The sequence below is a fragment of the Manduca sexta genome, chromosome 19, assembly GCF_014839805.1.
Source record: "Manduca sexta isolate Smith_Timp_Sample1 chromosome 19, JHU_Msex_v1.0, whole genome shotgun sequence".
NCBI classification, from domain to species: domain Eukaryota; kingdom Metazoa; phylum Arthropoda; class Insecta; order Lepidoptera; family Sphingidae; genus Manduca; species Manduca sexta.
The window spans coordinates 7,063,205-7,084,302 of record NC_051133.1 but is presented as its reverse complement, the minus strand read 5'-3'; the positions used below and the strand labels follow the sequence as shown (position 1 = coordinate 7,084,302).

General features: G+C 37.4%; 1 protein-coding gene across 1 annotated transcript in view; it reads left to right on the top strand.

Moving 5' to 3' along the window:
- The first annotated feature begins 677 nt into the window (after positions 1 to 677).
- The window catches only part of LOC119189838 (cellular nucleic acid-binding protein homolog), a 36,760-nt gene continuing 16,339 nt past the window's right edge, over positions 678 to 21,098 (top strand). The window contains exon 1 of the mRNA XM_037440502.1: positions 678 to 908. Within this exon, the coding sequence (XP_037296399.1) occupies positions 678 to 908 (231 nt within the window). The remainder of the gene's footprint in view (positions 909 to 21,098) is intronic.

The following is a 21,098-nucleotide window of genomic DNA, read 5'->3' as shown; positions in this document are numbered from 1 at the left end:
TATCAGAAGTGGGATCGATGTCGGGTCAAAATAAAAATTTGGAAAGTGACCGTTGGCGTGCTATGTTTTAACAACAAAATGCAAACATGCGAGCATTGATTGAGGCATTACAAACGCAAAAGACAACCAATGCAGTTAATTTACCGGAGTTTAACCCGGATAAGGCAGACACGGACGCGAGATCTTGGTGCGCAACAGCGGACTTATGTTTGGCCAATAATCCGATGCAAGGAAACCAACTTATCGTTGTGATTAGCAAGGCCTTGAAAGGGATAGCGTCAACATGGCTATCTCAAATTGCATACCACGGCATAACTTGGAGTGAGTTCAAGGAACTTTTTACGAACAGATTTGTTCCGACGGAAACCTTAGCGGGTACTCTCATAAACCTGCATAGTGATAAGCCAAATGACAAAGAGACGTTGGTTGCTTATGCGAACCGTTTGTTGTCGTCGCTCATTAATCGATGGAAACAAATCGATAAGGAACAAATTGCAGTGGCTACTGTACTTGCTCACGTCTCCCAATTTGATTCAAGATTGCAGCGGTTGGCATTCACTAGTAACATTACAACAAGAGACAAAATGCTAAAAGAACTTCAATCCTTTGCGTATCTAAAGCGAAAAATGAGCTCCCCTAGTGAGACCTTGAATACATCTGACGTCAAACGAGCAAAGATGCCACAAATAAAGTGCTTCAATTGCGACAAACCGGGTTACAAGCGATCCGAATGTAGAAGCAAACCGAATGATGGTACAGGAAATCCTCCAGTAGCGACGGTGACTAGTCAAGTAGCACAGCAGCTGGTAGCGAAGCCCCTAGTTTGCTACAAGTGTGGCAAACCGGGACACATCGCCATGCGCTGTACGAGCGGTGGTAGTCAAGCAGACGGTGGTGGCAAGAGCGAGGTGCGTACACAGCGACGGGTGAACCTGTGTGCAGTTCAACCTCCTATGGCACCTTAGAGTATAATGGTCAGTTGCACTGTTTTTATTATAATTCTGGTGATGAGTGCTCGTTGATTAAAGAGTTTTAATGCAAAATTTTCAGGTAAACGATTTAGTAATGTGATATTGGTATGACTGGTATCGGACATTCACGATTATTATGCACAGAACAAATATTGTGTTACATAATGATTAACGATCATCTTATTGAAATCTTATTTCACGTTTTACAAGATGATTACTTACAAAGTGGCATGATGATTGGTCGGGAGATTTTAAATTTAGCCTTTTCTATAAACATGACTGCGACCGATTTTACTTTACATAAAGTTAAAGTTTTAAATTCAATGTGTAACATTGCCAAATAGACAATTAATTCTAGTGTAGTTGATACGAGTCTCATAGGTACTGAAAAATCGAAACTTTGATAAAATTTTAAGAGGTTATGCAGTGTTTTATAACCGTTATGCCGACAATCCGCGTGACTATAGGTAAGTTTAAAATTAAGGTAATACATCCCAACCGTAGGGTACAACAGCGACAATATAGAATGTCGTTTGATTAACGTAGGGTTCTTCGTAAGCGCGTGAAAGAACTTTTAGACGCTCGCTGTTGTCAACTCTATAAAATAGTTTAGACAGTACCTGCTTATACGAAGTTTTCTGAAGGTGATTTCGTTTTATTAGAAAACGAGGAGCGAAATCAGACTAAATTAGACCCAAATTTTAGAAGTCCGTTTAAGGTGATTGAAGTTTTGCGTGGTGATTATTTCGTTACACGTTGCAAGCTTTGAATTTTAAACGTAAATAGAAATATGCTTATGATCGATTACGTAAGATGCCAGAGGGACATGTACCAGACGAATTAGAAATTCATGAGATTCTCAATAGTGATGAGTAACGTTATGTTAATTACAAGTGTGAACACGAGTGGGAACTCTATCGGCCGTAGATAGTCGACCTGCTAGTGGATGATACGTAGTCGTAGCCCGTTGGAAGTCGGTGTCTCTTGGGGTAACCCAAGTAGTCCGTGGGTGTGCGGTGGGCGTACATCTCTAGTGGAGGTCGTGGTCTGCAGAGACCGTCCCGTGTGTAGTCTGAGAGGGATGCACACGTGCGTTTTACGTGGATCGTAAAGACGCGTCAGAGAGAGAGTTGGTGATGACTCTTCGGCTGAGAGAGGCCGTGGCGATAGAAGATTTTACTCGGGTATTTTAAGAATTAAAAATACTGGCAAGTTTATTAATGATCAGAGTGAATTGTTATAAGAGATAACGATGGTACATGGCTCTTCGCGTTACAATGTTGTGATGAGTGAAAGAGGATTGAGGTATCTAGTTAATGGGTTCGATAGAAGAAATGTACGTTAGAGTTTATAAGGTTGCATAGTTTGTTTTTATTACTATTTTTGTGATATTTAGTAGAGATATCATGGTCAGGTATGACCGAGTGTTATGCAACAAGGGTACTTGGTGTTGGTTTTTGTCGACAGGTTAACACACGTGGACGTGTGCAAGCAGGATGGCCGTGTCGTCATCGAGTTGATTTTTAAATGGAACGCCAATGCCATCTTATGGCATTCGACAGAATCTTCGCTACACAGCGCAATGAGGATGTCAGACGACATCAAGAAGGCCGGAAAGCTAGCAGTCAAAGAGAATGACAAGCCTATGAAAAATTAGTAATTCAGTTGGTTTTAGATCAAGTGATCGAATAATATTATTGGAGACTAGTGCTGTGGGTGCGTGGAGACTGTCTCGCGTTCCGTAGTAGTTTGTGTTGTTGGAATTATAATTGTTTTGGGACAAAAACTACAACTACTAAAATCTGACATCAGCTATTGTTATCTGACATATCCCCACATACGCCCACGATACTTAGTAGTAACAAGATATGGAAGACGATAACGACAATTCACCAAGCCTGCCGTTATATAGATATGTAGTACTTTCCAAAAAAATGATGATATGTCATAAGTTGTAATTGTAACACATATAAAATGATTGTATGTACTGAAACACAAACATATACAAAATTTCGAGTAAAGTTAAACGAATTACTTGTGTTATAAGCTCAATCTAACTTTCCTTCATTTATACCTGCTGGTTTCTGTTCATGCATTTTTAGAATATTTTATGAATTACTCCAATCAATTATGTCACATCGAACACGTAATTATAAGATTACGATTGGAAAGAAAAAAGAAATCTGCAATGTCCTTAATTACTTTCCTGGCTTTGTATGATAGTGCACACAAACAGATGTGGCTGCGGCGGCGTGTTGGCGGTTTTTATTGATGTAATGCTTGCGCAATTTTTGTGCTCATCTCGGATTACACAAATATGGGTGATAATTAGGAAGCGCTAGACACCTACTTTATTGTGAAGTTTGTGAAGTTTGCGCAAACACAGACCGAGTCAACATTTGTTGGCCTCTTTATGTAATATGAACAGATAAAGCAGTCTACCTTTTGAAGACGTCTGGGCGATGGACTGGTGTTAATTAAATGAAGTATAAAGTTTCCGACGAAAAGTTATCTAAGTTTGTACTATGTTAATGGCAATAATATTCTACATAGAGTTTCCGACGTTTTTTTTAGTTTGTGGGTACTATGTAACGGCTTTAATATTTATTAAAGTTAAGGTCCTCCTTAACTCGATATTGCTAATAAAACAACCATGTTAGCTCCTAGTAAACAAAACTGTTTTTATTTCCATAAATATAATTCCATAGATACGAGTTATTGTCTAGACACAAATTATGCACTAAATAAACTATTTATTTTAATAAATTACTTCATGTCAATTTAACATAATTGGCATGTAATTACATTCGTGGTAACAGAACACTATTACTCCGCCCGGAAGGCGTCAGTATTTTGGACTTGTATAAAAAAATTAAGAAAAAGCTCGTTGAAAAAAAATTAACCACTATTTCAACATATACTTTACATTGACTATGGTACCAAATGACAGCGACTTGACTGTCTCATCTAATTATGCGAGCGAGTCTGTTGCGCCTATTGTGTGCTGGTTGTCACCGTTGTATCATTATGCATAAAACGATGCGCCAGTGGTCAGTACACACTCCACATGTCGATATAATATTATGTAGATAGATAAACGCGGTCGCGCCGTATCGCGCCGGCGCCAACCTCGAAAGCCATTCCGAACCATCCCAATTTTTCCGTTTCCATATCATTAGAGGTCCGAATGCGATGTAAAATTTATTCAACAGGTTTTTATTACGTATTTATGCAAACTACGGGCAGCCAGTGAACTGAACCTAATCGCACTGTCCAATCGTAATTGATTTCGTTATCGACTGTGTGCCCGACGAATAAAAATGTCCATTTCCAATTTAATTACCTGTATCGAATTTTAGTTAATTATTTCAAAGATGATAATATAAAACGTTGTAATTTTTATTATATTTAGATAATAGCCCATTTGACTTAAGGTTATTTTATTGGAATCATAATCTCAATTTATTGATTAATCTGTAAAGTGTGATTGCCTACGAAATCTTTTATACTTATTACTTAACGGTATGAAGTTATAATACTAGGTGCAAACGTTACGAGTTTACAGGCGATTTATCATAATATAAGTGTTATAAAAACTAGGTATTTAAATTAAATCTAGATGTTTTGCTGTAGACAAATATTCAAAGTCAAAAAAGATATCTTGAGTATTGTTAATTTTCGTGAAAGCTAGCACAGAATAAACGCGGGCGCATGTTCTGCAACATGGATCGCGGTATCTGGTAACCACCAGCAAATTAAAATTTTACTTTCATATTAAACTTATTCCAATTTTCTTAATCCTAAATCTTTTAAAAAAAGTAACATAACAATGGAGAGAAAACAGTTCTCTCCTCCTATTGAGGACAATATCTACTCTCTGTTTAAAGTTAACGAAAAGGGATGTAGTATGTACACTTACATCCCTTTTCGTTGGTGGTTGGTTTGGTTAATTACAATCAACCTCATTAATTCAAACACAACTACCTCCTCTTCATGCCCTGAACAGTTTCCATGTCAACATAGCAGTGGTGACGTCCATACAACCCAATTCCTACCGGCTTTCCTCTAAGTTTATTTACGTTTGTCTTAATTTTTGTTTTCTGTTAAATTGGTCGCGATACGTTAACTAAGACATTTTTTTGCCTCAGGTTACCTTTTAAAGAATTTAACCTTTCGCCACTGAATATAGTCTATACACTGCTTTATAGTATGAGTACGTATTAACAGCCTTTTGTCGAATGATGTCTTGTAGATGCTTACCCTTTTCGCTCTCCCATGACAGTTTGCTATAATTTTTATTCCAACCCATATTACCACCGATTCTAATTTGTCCCCTCTACCTATCGCTACACAAATTATAAAAACATAATCTTAAATTCTACGTTTATTAACATGTCTGTAAAACTAAAAATTCTATGACTTAACATAACTAAACATAAACCTTACTGACAAAATTGCACCGTAGCCAAACGCATCGAACATTAAAAAGAACATCAAATATGTAAATATTCGATTTATATTTTCAATACGAAAATCCAATTTGTATCGGAAACTAGGAAGAGTGGCGAAGCTCATCTCGTAGGCGGTTAACGGGACCCGCGGCGCCGGTCGTTCGTTACCGCGTCATCCGACCGGTGCGATACCGCGGCCGGCGCACACCATTGTCCCTTGACATCCGGCATCCATTGATATTACGGCACCTGAAGATAATTGTGCCATTAATTGTACTGTTTTTGTTCCTGGCATGTTCTATACATCATGTTTTAGTTTTATTATGATGATTTGAAGAAGTTTTTCAAGTGCTCAACGTTAATAAGGCTCTAAATGTTTGTATACAATTTAAGTACAGTTTATGTAGCATAAGCAATAATACTTCTTTGAGACTGTAGTTCAAACAGCCTTACTTAACATATGGGATAGTGCACCGCGCTGTCTCAACACCGATTGGAATCAAGATCTGCAGATAAGTGAAAGATTTTCAGATAAAACCACAGTGTTAGTTACAATGATTGGATTGCTAGATGCTACCTATATTTTTCGTTAAAAGCGTCTGCAATTTAGCGGCAACCGGCAATACGGGTTAACGCTCCCTTTTAGATATAGATTGGTAGACTGCCTCGGTGGCGTAGTTGTATTGCACGTCCGGTACAATAGCGCTCTGAGGTCCTAGGTTCGAATCCCGGGTCGGGCAAAGTGATATTTGGGTTTTTCTGCTCAGTATCAGCCCGGAGTCGGGAATTTGTGCCCGATATGGCGATAGGCTCGCCCCCTATCACATCATGGGACGGAACATACTTGGCGAAAAGTGGGTGCCCTAGTTGCGCCTCTGCATACCCCTTCGGGGATAAAATGCGTGATGTTATGTATGTATGTTATGTTTAGAAGAATACGAAATATTGTTCATATGCCCTTGACTCGGCCCTTTGTTAGAATTCTATGATTATCGGAACTATTATCGCTATAACTACAGCTAAACACGAATTTGTAACTATCACTAAATATGTCTATGAAGTCCGAAAATCACTTTTCGTTTACTTTGCAAGGCCATGGTTACTATTGATTATTGATGTATTTATTAATTTGAAATCTTCAAGATAAAACAGTATTACATAAAATATCCGTATTTACTGCTACAACACGACAATGTTGTACGCTAATACATCACTCTGTAATTCCATGTATATTTTGCTATGATATATTCCCAGCACTTTGTATAGCTTCATATTAATATATTATAGAGTACTTACTCGGAAAAACTATATCGGTGATTTATGAATTTTAATCTAAATGCAATGTATATGGTTGAAATCTAAATAGACAAAGATAAAATCGATATTTTTTCTTCTTTTTAGGGCCGTTTCCATGCATTTTCCATTGTATGCATATATTTCAAAATCTTGCCTGATGTCTTATATTTTACTTTTTTACAGTCTTTGTCTATTCTTGAATGCTTTTTATATCATAAAAAGGTAAGACGTACGTAAAAGCCTTTAAAATTTTATAATCTGAAATAATCTTTTGATATGTGTTTCCGACAATGACAAGCCGCTACTGTATTTCAAATTATAATATTATGACGCAATAAGATGAAATCAATACGTATGCAAGAGGATTTATGGATCAGTCCTATTGTTAACTATAAAGTGGAAAGAGTAGCTAACAAGTGTAGGCCTCAAATCCCAATAATATTACAAAAAATATTTATTTAAACATATCGCATTGGTAAAGTTTTGTATACACTATAATTCAACATACTGCGCTCTATGTAGATAAGTGTAGATACAATGTCATCATTCGCACACGATGCTTTCTGTTGTAACCCCATAAATGTTATTAAATATTTGTTTGATATTTTGGGAAATAATGATCTTTTATGTTTTAGATTATTATATGAAAGGAAGTATTACCTGTTTTTATAAGTAAGAAAATATTATAATAGAACAATTGAATAATATATTTGGTAATTTCAATGAAAGAAATACATTGACAAGCCTAAAAAATCTATGTATACACACTTTATGCAAAATCCCTTACACGTGTGTGATAATTATAAATCAGATTCAAATATTAAGTCTTATTTCCATCAGGAAACCATTGTGTATGTGCACAACGGTCGATGGTCAGCGATGTCGCTACGTCACTGAAAATACGTAGTTCTCGGTAGGACTGCGCCTTTACCCGCCAAGCCTTTGATATATGGCCGGCGCCCACATCGATCCGAAGCGTATTAGTACAACGTCTGCATACTAACCATAATGGGTGATTATGAATATAGGTCACCAGAGATTCATTGACTGTGCACTTTTGTAACGCCATTGTGTATGGGGTTCGAATGTATATATTCCAGAATAATGATGTATATGTAATTATTGATTTGTTACTTTTGGTCCCTCCACTGAGTCGATGTATGAATTTGTAATTTAACCAAATTATACAGTAAAAAATATAAATGATTGTATTTGTCAATGACTTTTTATATATTCATTTTTAACTCTGATATGTACATTTTATTTCAAAATACGCAATTACAAAATAAATATAAATGTAGCAAAGTGTTAATGTCCCTAAGATCACAATGTATACTGATTTACCACAGCGTGTGATTTTTCACCACCTTGCGAATGATGAGCTCGCATTTGTACTTACTGCTATATACAGCAAGGCTCATCAAATATTTGATACGCTTAAATACATATTTATGTACACGCAATAGACCTCGCGGAAAAAATGTCAAATCGTGCGCTTCCATTACAGAGTTTGCGAATGTTTTTATGCCATTATTCTGATGTTAATGATGGAGCTGTACGAAAATTGGCCTGGTGTATAGTTGCGATACGAATGTTGGTATAATCGTATAATGAGTGGGGCGTTACGTAAACAAAGAGTTGGGCGGACCTGCCACCGGACGCCACCTCACAGCCCCTCCCCTCCCCGGCATACACACCCCTCCCTCGCCCGGCCAGGCGCCATCTGCGCATGGGCAGATTTTCGCAATCAAGACGAAATGAACAACACAAAGGCCGTATAAGTGATCACCGGTAACATGTTGTGCAAGAAGAGACATTTTTTAATCCCTTCTTCACGTGCTACTATTTATGTTATATTTCTTTTTATTTTAAATGACCACTAAAATATATTTCAGTCGCCATTTCGATCGCAATGTTAAAAGAATTGGAAGAAAAACCATTACTAAAAAGTATATAAAATATTAATAAATTCAGAGAATACATTAATTGAAATAAAAAACGCTTCCGTTAAATTATTAACACCAACAACGACATTATTAGACTTAATTCCTCGAAAATGCGGCAATAAACCCGGCGCCCGAGTGACCCGACCCGCCAGTAAAGGCGGTCGAAGGAAATTGTAGGAGCAAACATTAATGATTTTCTTTCATTTACATTTCACATTAACAAAAAATATTCGTTCAAAAGTCGACGCTAACTCGTCGACCACATATGGTGCCGATTCGCCGCCACCTACTAATTGAGAGCGACACTAGACAAATATATCGCCTTTTATGGTCGCGGTCGGTATTAACTACACTGATTGGTAAATAAACAGTATAAAGGATCGTAAGGCCGAGATGAATCAGCTCTCGATCGAGCTGTGATTAGAGACGATTAGCATGCGCCGGGCTCAGGCACCGCTTCCACAACGGCCACGTGGGAGGTGGGAGGGTCCCGCTATTGTCTTACAACGCGTTATAGCATTATAATAGCACTGCTATTGCACACTATTTATGTAAATCTCTTTGAGAATTCAATTTGTCTATTGTAATGTATTCATGAACGGATATTAGTGGTACAATGTGATGCTCGTCTACAACCTGTCAACTGGACGGGACGTGTCCTCGCCTAGTTGAATGTGTTCCAGAATTAAACAACTTTTAAAAAACCAGAACATTATTTACACTAGATTCATATTAGTTGAAGGAACGAGATGATAATAGGCATCCATATAATGAATTACGACGACGTTGGACAAATTTAAGGACTACATGAAGTAAATTGCGGTTATATAAATATAGTCACATAGAAAAACCATTATATTGTTGATATGAGGAACTACGTAAGTGTTGGGGTCCCATAACAAGTATGTTATGGGAAAATACGAGTTAAGAGCTACTGCTCTATTTTGCGGGTATCGTAAACATATTGCAATCCCAAAAACATTTATCGAACCCCATCCATCTCACTATACATCTATCTCATCACCCACTGCGCTATGTGGGCTATGAGAACATAACAAGATAGGAAGAACAAGATTAATACGAGGATAAGTAGGCTCTATAATTGATTTTCAAAACAATGTACAAATCAAATCGCGCAATTCGTCAATACGTTATTTATCGAAAGGTAATTTGATTAATGTATAACGCGGTTCAAGTTCCACTCGTAATAGAGTTCGGGTCAAGGTTCGTCGTGGCTTCCATTTGTCGGACATTCCCGATCGGTGCTAACAGGTATCCCGCTTTATTGTTATCCTGTCAGTGTAATATATGGTCAGTGCAAACCGATAACATCTCGGACGCGGCTTCACAGAGTATCAGCATTTAAATGATAACCGCCATATGCCGAAGAAGCTCTGTGAGTTATTACCAGCGCGCGGCGTCCCGCGGCCCGCCAGCGAACGTCACGCGTGCCCACCATTGGCGAGCGTTTTATTGGTGTCGGCGCCACCGACAACTTTCACGTCTCGCACACAATAACACTCAAATTGGAATCCAAAATCATTTTTATAACTCACAGTATCCACGTAACAATCGTGCGCTCGCAAACGCCTATTAACAATACGTGAAATGTCATAAATTCCGTCAGCGAACGAGCACTTAACGCGGGAGCGATACTCGGAGTTATTCGGGTTGTTTGCTCGTTACTTGGAGTATGTACTTCTAACGAAGGCACCCGAAACGTTCCCACAGTCGTCGATCACCAGTGAAAAAACCGAGTGTCTACGAATTAACACGTCCGCGCGTTGTGTGTATAAAAACACTCGGTGGCCCCGCGAGAGCCCTCGTGGTGACGAAGAGCTGACGCGGCCCGCGGCCGGCGACGAGCGGCCCGCGCTCGCCCTGTCGCGGAGTACGGACGCCACTACACCGACCAACATACTCATACCAGGCCTTTAATTTACGTTAATTTTACATACCGATGTATTCTCGAGAGCCCTCAACCAACTTACCAGTGACATACGTTAATCTTGCACAAATGAATTAACTAAGAGTTAACACATGCAATATTATTGGAAATGCAGCACAAAGCGTTGAAATGTTTCCAGTGTCGCAAGATCGTTAGTAGTGACAGTTTGGTCCGTCACTAATGCCCTGAACAAACACGAGCCAGCATGTGAAACTCAGCCTAGTTCAGATTGGATACAACTGTTAATGTGCTGTGTAAACCATGCTTAATCTTTCACTTTGTACCGCTTAGAAAGAAATTAACGAAAAAATGCTACGTAAACAGTAACCATAGAAGGAAAATTAGCGGTTTCCTTTACCGATTGCGGGAACTAACCCATCGGCTAACTTGTCTGTGAATTAGAGCATTCGATTTGTGTTAGTGACACATTAACTCAAAATCAATATATTATTCCTCTTAAAGATGTAACATGAATTTTTTGTAACAAAGATGGGACCCACATTGCTTAAATCAGAAGATCCATAAAGGAATATGTTATTGCCATAGAAAACACAGATAACACCTCGCATAGATAGCAAAATACACATTTGCAAATGTCAGCAACACCATATATAATCTGGAATTATCTTAAGAAATTGATATATGCATGCAAAATGCTAATACTCCATTTATGTTGGTAAATTTATCATACTATTATCTAGTATTCATTAAAAAAGTCAGAAAAAGAATGAAACATATTTTTACGGTACATTTAAATAATCCCTACCATTATTATGGGAAAGACATTTAATAAAAAAACAAATCGTGATCTCCATCTCAGAAAAGCCTCATGATGGCTTAAATGCAGATTTATGTACGTTAGATTATCCGCTTCCGTACTTACAATACAATAAAACCGTTCAGAAGCAATAATTCTAACATCTTCAAATATAATTTGAATTCACCCTCGCGCCGATCTCCATTCCTACGGGCGAATGTCCGTTTCTAGGTGCAATCAACATAAAGCAATAATAAGTCGGTTGTGCGCGACATTCAAAGTCGAGCAGGGCCAGAAGGCGGGTATAAATCAGCATTTGCCGGTAGATGGACGTTTTAATTATTGATTTATTGTGCTCTGTACGGTGCGAGGCGCGGGCGCCGGTTAATTGGTCTTGGCGAGCGTTCGCGTGACACTGTCTCTATACTGGAATTATTGAGACAAAATCGACCAATATTGAGCGCACGACCGTGTATTCCTTCGTTACCTTTATCTGCTCACGGCGCGAAATATTATTAGACCGCGCTCTTTACTATTTCAGCACACGATTTTGCCGAACACATAATAAAATGACGCCTTTATAAAACTCTACTGCGATATATGTTACCAATAATTATGGTCTATTTTCAGGTATACATTCGAAAAGAAAACTACTTATGATAATTATTACTAATTACCCATGCTTGTCAAACAAGCCCTTGCACATCATAAATCAATCAATAGCATATCTTGTCAACACCTAATTCATATTTGCCGCGACATTTTTACATGGCAAGAAGACAAACAAGCCAATATAGCAATGTCGGTTATTCATGTGTCCAGGGCAAGGATGTTTGCTCGTTAAATCATTCACTTCCGAAGGTGACGGCCGTTATGTTATTAGCTTCTCTCTGTCTAAACAGAAACTCGTTCCAGTGGTCGTTTCGCAGTGTCCACAGTGAACTTTACTGTGCAGTGTGCGGTGGATGCGAACGCGGGTGCGGCCGCGTCACTGAACCGTGGTGGCAGCGCTGCACCGCGCCAGTACGAGAGCAAATATGCGCGTGAGACACTCGTCAACCGTAAGGATTGTGCGCATCTGCAAGAGCAAATATATTGTTATGTAGAGCAATCTCGAATTGAGGGGTTCAACTCGTAATATGCTAGACTTAAATTGAGCTGTGGCCTCAGCCCTAATTGTTGGCAACTATGTATAATCAGGATAATTGAATAAAGGTAGCAGCCGTAACTTGAATGTTAATTACTTATATTAATTATAAAAATTAGGTATAATAATTATTTTAAACTTGAAGGTGCTTCTACGAAAAGGCAATGCGCAAGACAGTTTCCTAAAAATCGAAATGAATCAATTTAGTTCTACATATGTGCACGCTATGGAGCATTCTCATTGAGCATAAAAGCATTAATTGTTAATGAAAATTATCATCTATAATCTCTTACTATAGTTTCTAACATCCTCAATACCTAATAAAGTAAATCCTAACATCTCATATCTTCCAGTGGAGCACAATACCCATCCGCGACGCTTGTAGAAGAGACAAGCACGCACTTGGCCCGCGTTTCAATATTTTAGTAGCGACACAAAACAAACAGAACTCCTTTGTTGAAGGTTAGACGTGTGTGAAGAGAATTTCCGTGTCACTCACGGACTCGCTTGGTTACACATTAGCGCGGACTTTACGTACAGACAAATATTTTTTGTTCTCCCGTGATCATTAGGTTGACAATTTTAACCGAACAAAACTCTGAAAATGCTGTGACTTTTTTTTTGGCTTTATCAGGCGAATTTTAAGGTACTATGTTGTTAGTTAAATCTATAAATGATGGATTTTCTAGCTATTATAATAAAAAAATAATGACGTATGAAGTTATAGGTATGATCTGGTATAAATAGAATTCTAAAAAAATACAATAAGAAAAGATTCAACCAACCTCATTATGCAAAATACCAATTATAATAATTCTATAAATTTATATCTAATGACCTAATCAACAGTCTATATTTAAAATACCAAAGTGACCTTTTACTTCCAAATCGATAATAGTGAGGATAACGCGAAAAACGGCCTCAAGTGTCACCATATCGGCTTAATGCCTGATTGTGGGGTCTTAAGTTTGTAGCAATTTTATGTTCCACCGATAACAATATCTATAGGTTATAAAGTTGATAATAGTCACCAGTGCAATAAAGAAACTTGAACGTAAACAGCCAATAAATAAACATGAAATTATGTTTCCACAAAGTTATTATCACATTTTGTGTTCAACAAGGCTATCAAGATAAAAGTCTGTCAAGTTAATAATATAATGCACTAGGAGAAAAAGCTCGCCGTGCTTTGTTTTTTATCAATGAAAAATTGTCTCGGAATGTTCAACTTCGTAATTACTATGCTGCGTGACATCCATTTTTACACGTCATATTATATTATTTTTTTAAAGTAGTACGTCAATACCATAATTCACCACAATTATGGGGGCAAATACATAGATATTCGATCGAGATTTTATTACCAACTTTATGACATAGATCGTAAATACTTACATAATACATATTTATGTTTACTAAAATGTCAACAAGGAATTGTTGCTACCACTACCCAATTTATAATATTAACAAGTTCGCAAAGATAAAGAGTTCTTGAAACTTTATTCTTATCTCAACACCATAAATAATTGATATTTTAATGTCACAAATGATCTGTATGTAACTATGACCCAGTTAGGCAACGGAAAGGCTTCTTCGTAAAATAATTTCACTTAAAATTAAACCTTACCCAGCTTGAATAAGTACTATATCGAATTATCTTATTTTTTCCTCATAATGCGTTTTACGTTTGGATTGAAACGGTAACGTGTTTTTCAAGCAAGTGCTATGCCTATCCCATAAGTTATCGTATGTAATAAAATTAAATGTAGCACATTTCTCTTTTTCATGTAATCTTCATAATTTATACACATTTTTAGTTTGCGACGTGTATCGGCGCCTGGAGGTACGTGTAGATTTTAACTCCAACTCACTGGATGCAATTTACTTTCCTTGTATTGCTTTTGTACGCTATCTAGATAACAGTTTCAATTCTTAAAATGTTATATTAATATGTGAAAATCTAAACAAAATAGTTGAATATTTTATACATTAAAAGGGGAATTCGGTTTATATTTAAGTATATATTGATGACACGAATATTAATTTATATTTATGATTACTAAATCACTATAGTAGTGTTTGAATAAAAAATGTTGGGTTTTAATTTCACAGTTGTGTCGGAGACGCCTTTCCATTTCTATTATAAAGCTCAATTATGTTTACAAAACAACATAGAGGAAGCTGTTAGCTACCGTTTGGCTATCAAATATCAATAAAATCAATATGCGCAGCCAATCAATTATTACAATTTGATTTATGTGATCAGAATAATATGTAAATTAATTTGTATCAATAAAAATACTATGCTAACATCTTCTGCTAACTAATTACCGTTTAAATTATCAATCGCAGTCCATTCCAAGCTCTATTTCATTATTAAACTCCATATTTTATTAAAGTACTAATTATTTTGGTTCAGCCTACGCTCAAATTGAATCGCGGACAGTCGCGTTGCGCCATCAAATATCGTTTAGTTAGAGTAATTAGGATGCCAGATTTAAATGTCACATAGTGAAGGACTGTTGGCCTACTCCCAAAATAATTAATTTTGATACACTGTACAGAGTGTTTTATTCATAAATTACTAATTACTGTTCGTTTCTACTTTTGCTAAATTGATATTACTAATGGTAATTGAGTGGTATATGTCTTATAAGCAAATAAATACAAATGGATCACGATTATAAATATTATTATGCGTTATTATAAGATTGTTCCATTTTCAAATAACATTTTATCATCATGAGAAATCATCTGCTCATATCTAAGGATGTCATGCAGAAGGTAGGTCCGACCTCTATGTATGTAGTTGATCTAATGCCAAATATCAAATGGAAATGATGTTATATGCGAATCTAAATTACAATTGTCTTCGAAATAAACTCTATTATAGAACTTTAGAAAAAAAACATCAATTGAGCAATGTAATATTATCCCTTAAAAAGTAATTATGTACGCTTAAAGAAACTTCACACGCCGCGATAAGAATGTTCGAACCTTTAAAAACGCACATGTAAGATGTGAAGCAACACTCTCACACATGATAAGTGTCGAAAGGAATGTTATTGTGTGTCCAGTTTTATTTATTTACCCAACAATGGGCCGATTCAGCAGTTTCTGGGGCGGCTAACTATGTTTGTATAAGTGGTCCACTAACAAGATTTCCGGTGTTATATTCTCCCTTTATGGTTAAATGAGTAAACGTGGAGGCGAGATCGCCGCGTTACTGGGAACTTTGTGCCACATACTTAACGACACGTGGTCATTACCTCTACCTTTATATTGTATGGTATTCGTTAAATACCTACAATATTGGCCATTTAGGGATGCTTAAGCAGGGACTTTATAATAATTTATTTATATCATATAAGGTCGTTATTTTACTTCAAATAATTTCATATAAAATAACACTTGCTACTATAACCTTAAACTATTGACAATCAAACTTATTGTTCCGTGTTTACAATGAGCGCATTGTATTCAATACTTCCCAAATTAATAGCAGCTATCAACCCCACTAACCTTACGCGCTATCTATTATTCAATCTCATACGAACAGACAAATGAGCAAACAATTTGTACAGAAATCATCGCCGAGTTTTCAATACGCAAAATCCATCAACCGTTAATGCTGGTATGTCTGTGATTTATGTAGTTAAGGGCGCGTCTGAGCTTGTACCCGGAGGGTTGCCAGAGAAAGGCAATAGTACGCCTCCCGCGGCGGTCGGCCCCGTACTCCAACTAACACAATTTATAGTCAGATCTGGCATCATACCGAACATTAAAGCTTATTCTCTTAGCACATTATCTTCGTAGTCATAATAAAAATATAATAATGTTTTATTGCTTTATATGTAAGAAAGTTTCAATGTAAAGGTAATGGATTTGCATGTGTACTAATGTGTGCTAAGACCTGTTAAGATCCATGGTAACTATTGTTAAACACGGTGGTATTGAAGCGCGTAATGGAATTTATATATTAGCTGGAATATGTAAAGAACTGCGTAAGAATATATAATTTCGTTTTAAACATAATTATTGCAACTTACTCATATTATTTATTAATTAAAATTATATTTATGTTTTGTTCCGAAAAATCATTTCACGTTGATGAAGCCGCAAAATATGATTACTAAGTAAATTTATGAAAAAATTAAATTTTGTTAATAACATGGCCTATCTGCAGAAGTGTCGCTGTTATGCGAATCCAGCCACCACTCCATTGCTTTAGGTGGCACGCACAAATAACGCAATAAATACACGCTTATCGCAAATCAGCTCGTCTCGTGAGGCGATTTATTCATGAGCATCGCGCATATGCTTAACTCTACTTACATTTATCATCCACATGTGGCTCAGTCAATTAAGCCGGATCGTCAATGATTCCAATTAAATTCAAACATATTTATGCATTTGGTTTGTGGATTATCAAGTATTTACTACAGCTTGAGTCTACTGAAGTTTTAAGAAAGTATTCAATGATATTTAAATGTAATCAGGCGGGAACCACTGGAATAACTTCGGCATTCAAATTAAATTCATAATTTTGTTTAATGTCACTACTATTTGAACTCGATTATAATAATCGTTGATCATTTAGACACTTAAACATTTCCTCTTCGTGACCAATTCTCTCATTATGTAGGGCACGTCGCATAACTATAGTTTGCACAAGCAGGCGTGATATTGAACGTTTCAGATACAGTCATTAAAATAAATTTGATGAAATCACACCAAACATTAACGTTCGTGCGCGCACACTGCCTCTTGGTCACGTCTATGTAAAAACCTAATCCTTATTTAATCAGCGAATACTGGATGTCCCCATCCGTACTTTGTAATGTGCCGCCGACAAGGCTCCGCTTTTAACTTGCTAAACGTTTTATACGTTCATCACAACATTATCCTTTCGACACGGTAGCACTAATTGGATAAAACATCAGAACAAAAAACGTCTAAGAAACAAACACTTTAATAATACGGACGTTCGTAATTTCGAGGCGCAAAGGGAATTCCATTTAACATGTGAATTGGATGTGTCGGGTCGGCGCGAGAGCTGTCATTAGAGGGCGGGCGATGCGCGGAGCCCACAGTCCGGACGCGCCTCGGACAGCTGAGCGCAAGCGGAGCGGCGCGCGCGCCTCTTTCCGACTAGAGGCACTAGTCACTACTTACTAGAGAGCCGGACGCGGCGACGTCAACGCACACTGATTGATGGGCGGCACGGCTCAGCCACGGATCGAAACGTTGTTAGTGTTTAACTAACAGTTATGATTCAAAACAAAATTTCATCTTGATTGATGGACTAATGATATAAAGCAAACACGATGTTACGTCAGTAGGTGTGTAACTGTCTGTCGCCCCGGGGTGACTTATTTTCATTACGCCAGATTCATTATGTAACAGATCATAAGAGCCAATATATCAACACTTGGCTTTCACGCTATGAATTAGTTGATAAAGCCAGTTTTCAAATAATTCAAGTAGCAGGTGCTACTTAAACTTGTTCATATTGCAAAATAATAATGCCGATTGCCAACAGAAGAAGTTACAAGTGTATTATCTTTAATCACTACCTTACCCAGCCTAGTTAATATTACCATAATATTATTATGAAATTTATTAGTATTTTGCATTGCAAGACATAATTCAACTATAATATTATAATAAAAGTTAACGATTATTTCCGGCCGCGCTGACCCGTGCGTCGCAGAGCGCCGCTCCGTGGCCGCTCTTCTCTGGTCCATCACGTACATTTTAATATTATAAGCTATTAGGCGCCTCGTCGGCCCTCTATTACTGTGTCCATATCATAATACGGAATTGTCTGTTGAGCGTTTAGATTTTGTACTTTTTACTTTCATTAAAACAAAAAGGCAGGATCGTCGGCGCCGGCCATTGTTCTCCGCGACCATTCGTCGCACTTCATGCTATTCACATTCAAATTAAATGCCTTGTGTACAAAATTAATTTGTCTTTTGTCTTAGGTCGGGCGCGGGCTTGCACCAGCACGGCTGACATGTCGCCGCGCAGCAGGGCGCTCGCTGCACCATACACCGACCACGACCTAAAGGTAAGCCAGGATTTACGCTTTTGACGCTTTTGTTTTCTGTCCCGTGTAGGGTCCTGTCTTGTCCTCTTGTTCTTACGTTAGAGTCACTCTATATTTTATCACTGAAAGAAACAGGCTACAACTGATATTTACCTTTAGGCCATGACGGCTTCACCAGCCAGGGTCGTACAGTTATGTCAAAAATACGTAAGCCGAACTCACTGCTATTCTGCAAACAGAATTTGAATTACTGAAGTTCCCAGAAAATCCCCGCTAAATCTCCGTCTTACCTTAAATGGCAGCAATGAATCCATAAACTCCTAAGCAATGTAAGTATTCAGAGGCTGCAGTAATAACTTATTGTCAGGTCACTCAATTCTCTTTCAATATAACACAGGTATACAGTTATATATTTACTGTAGCTCCCCAAAGTAATTATAGTTAATAGTGAAACTCTACGGCAAAAGGGAGGAAATATGCAAAAAGACACTTAAAATGAAGTTGACCAGAAAATTGATCCGTAAAATAAAAACATTTATTAATCAAACCCTACTAAGTGGCAACCGCAACAATAAATGATACCTCAACTTGATAAGTCAAGCTGTAGTCAGAACGGGGTCACGAATATTTTCTCATATCATTTGAAGATTGACGACGTGTCGCCACGTCATCGGTTAATTTAATATTTATTTGTCATCGTAACACTGTCTCGACACTGTAGTATTTTTATTACGTTACAAAACTGATACTGCAATACTTTTTCATTCTTCGAGGGACATAATAAAGTGTAATTTCATACTAAATTGTCAGAGATTGAGAGCTTACACCGATGTAAACAACGAAGAACGCACAGCTGTCAAAGAAACAAGAAAATATATATTTTGAAAGACAACCGTGACGAAACCATCGCATTCGGCCTCTAATAATGTACCATTGGTTCGAATAATTAAAAACTGAGACGCAGATGTATAACAAGCCTTAGAGCAATGAGTCACAAAGTTTTGACTAAGCTATTATTAGACTATACTTTATTAATAGCCGCAATGTCCTTGGATTTTCGTTGATGCATGGGTAATTAGTGTGCACAAATGAAAAGATATATACTAACTGCCATCTACAAGGCTAACATTATATATTTTTGTAGCTCAATGTGATTTAAATTTTTAAATCTCTGTGACCGCAACCCTGAGGACGAACGACGATTTCAATCTTAATATCACGCCACGAAGTTCACAAACAACCATGAGTCTACGTTCCTAAATAATATTGTGATAATATCAAGCGAGAGGATGTCGCATAACATTAAACAATGTTTATGGTAAACAAGAGGCGATAACCGACGATCTGCTAAGCCTTCGCGCTCTTAATTAATATTCAGTGACTAAGCAAAATATTGAGACGCTAAGGAATAATAATGAATTACGTATCTGACCGCAGGAACCATTAATTTGGGCCAATTGTTTGAACACTGATTGAATGATTAAGTTTTATTAATCATTAATAATAATCCTCAATTGTTTATTACAAATATTACATATAGTATGTTGTAATCTATTTTCAAATGTATAATATGTGATCTTCCTAAAATGATGCGTATCTTTATACATTCTGGCATGAGTGGCGAATTCGCGGGTAATTAAATTTTGACGCATGCGCGCTGCCGCTGGCTCGAGATCGTCCGATACAGTCGACGCGTGTAATTGTTGAGCTGACGACGGGACCGATAAGTGTCGAATGAATTAATATTCTCTTCACAACCAACGGTTTATGAATAAAATTGCTGTGTTTAAATAAATATTACAGGCGGAAACTTTTCTTCATACATACACATATATACGTACTATATAACATACTTATAACCTTTACGTAATGAATTCATTTCTAGGAGTAATGATGGTTCATAATTATGGTTGAGAAAATAACAAATATGTAAAATGCTCTAATGGACAGTAAAATGTAGAATTGGTCAAGACTAAAGTTATTTCTTGGAATGTTGAGCGAAACACTAAAGGACTCGTGTCGACTTTACCTGGCCATCGAACGGCACTCAAAACCTGTCTCGATCAATCCACCTCTTGTTGGTCGTGTTAAATAAAAACCTCTCTTAAAATACCAACCGAATGAGCTCGCTGACACTTGTCATTCCGGCCCTCAATCCTTTATATTTGTCTTTGAAATGTGATGACAGTGGTACAAATTACGTGTACAAATCTGTGTGTCGTTCATAACGCGGTATCTGACGCGCGTGATGGATGCGCTCGCGACGCACCGGACCGCCTCCCCTGCCCCCCGCCCGTCACCCCGCAGCCGCGCTCGGATTAACGCGCCATAATTAATACCGACAACCTCTCCTATGGGAATCGATGTCGCTCGACGCTCTACGTCTCACAAAGCTACGTTTTATGAAACGTTCCACATCACAACATCTACTTTTGTTTTTATTATAAGCTTAACATATACCGCGACCCTTTGACGCGTTTGAAAACTAGTAAATACATTTTAAAGATAGCAAGTGAATCGTAAAGCTGTT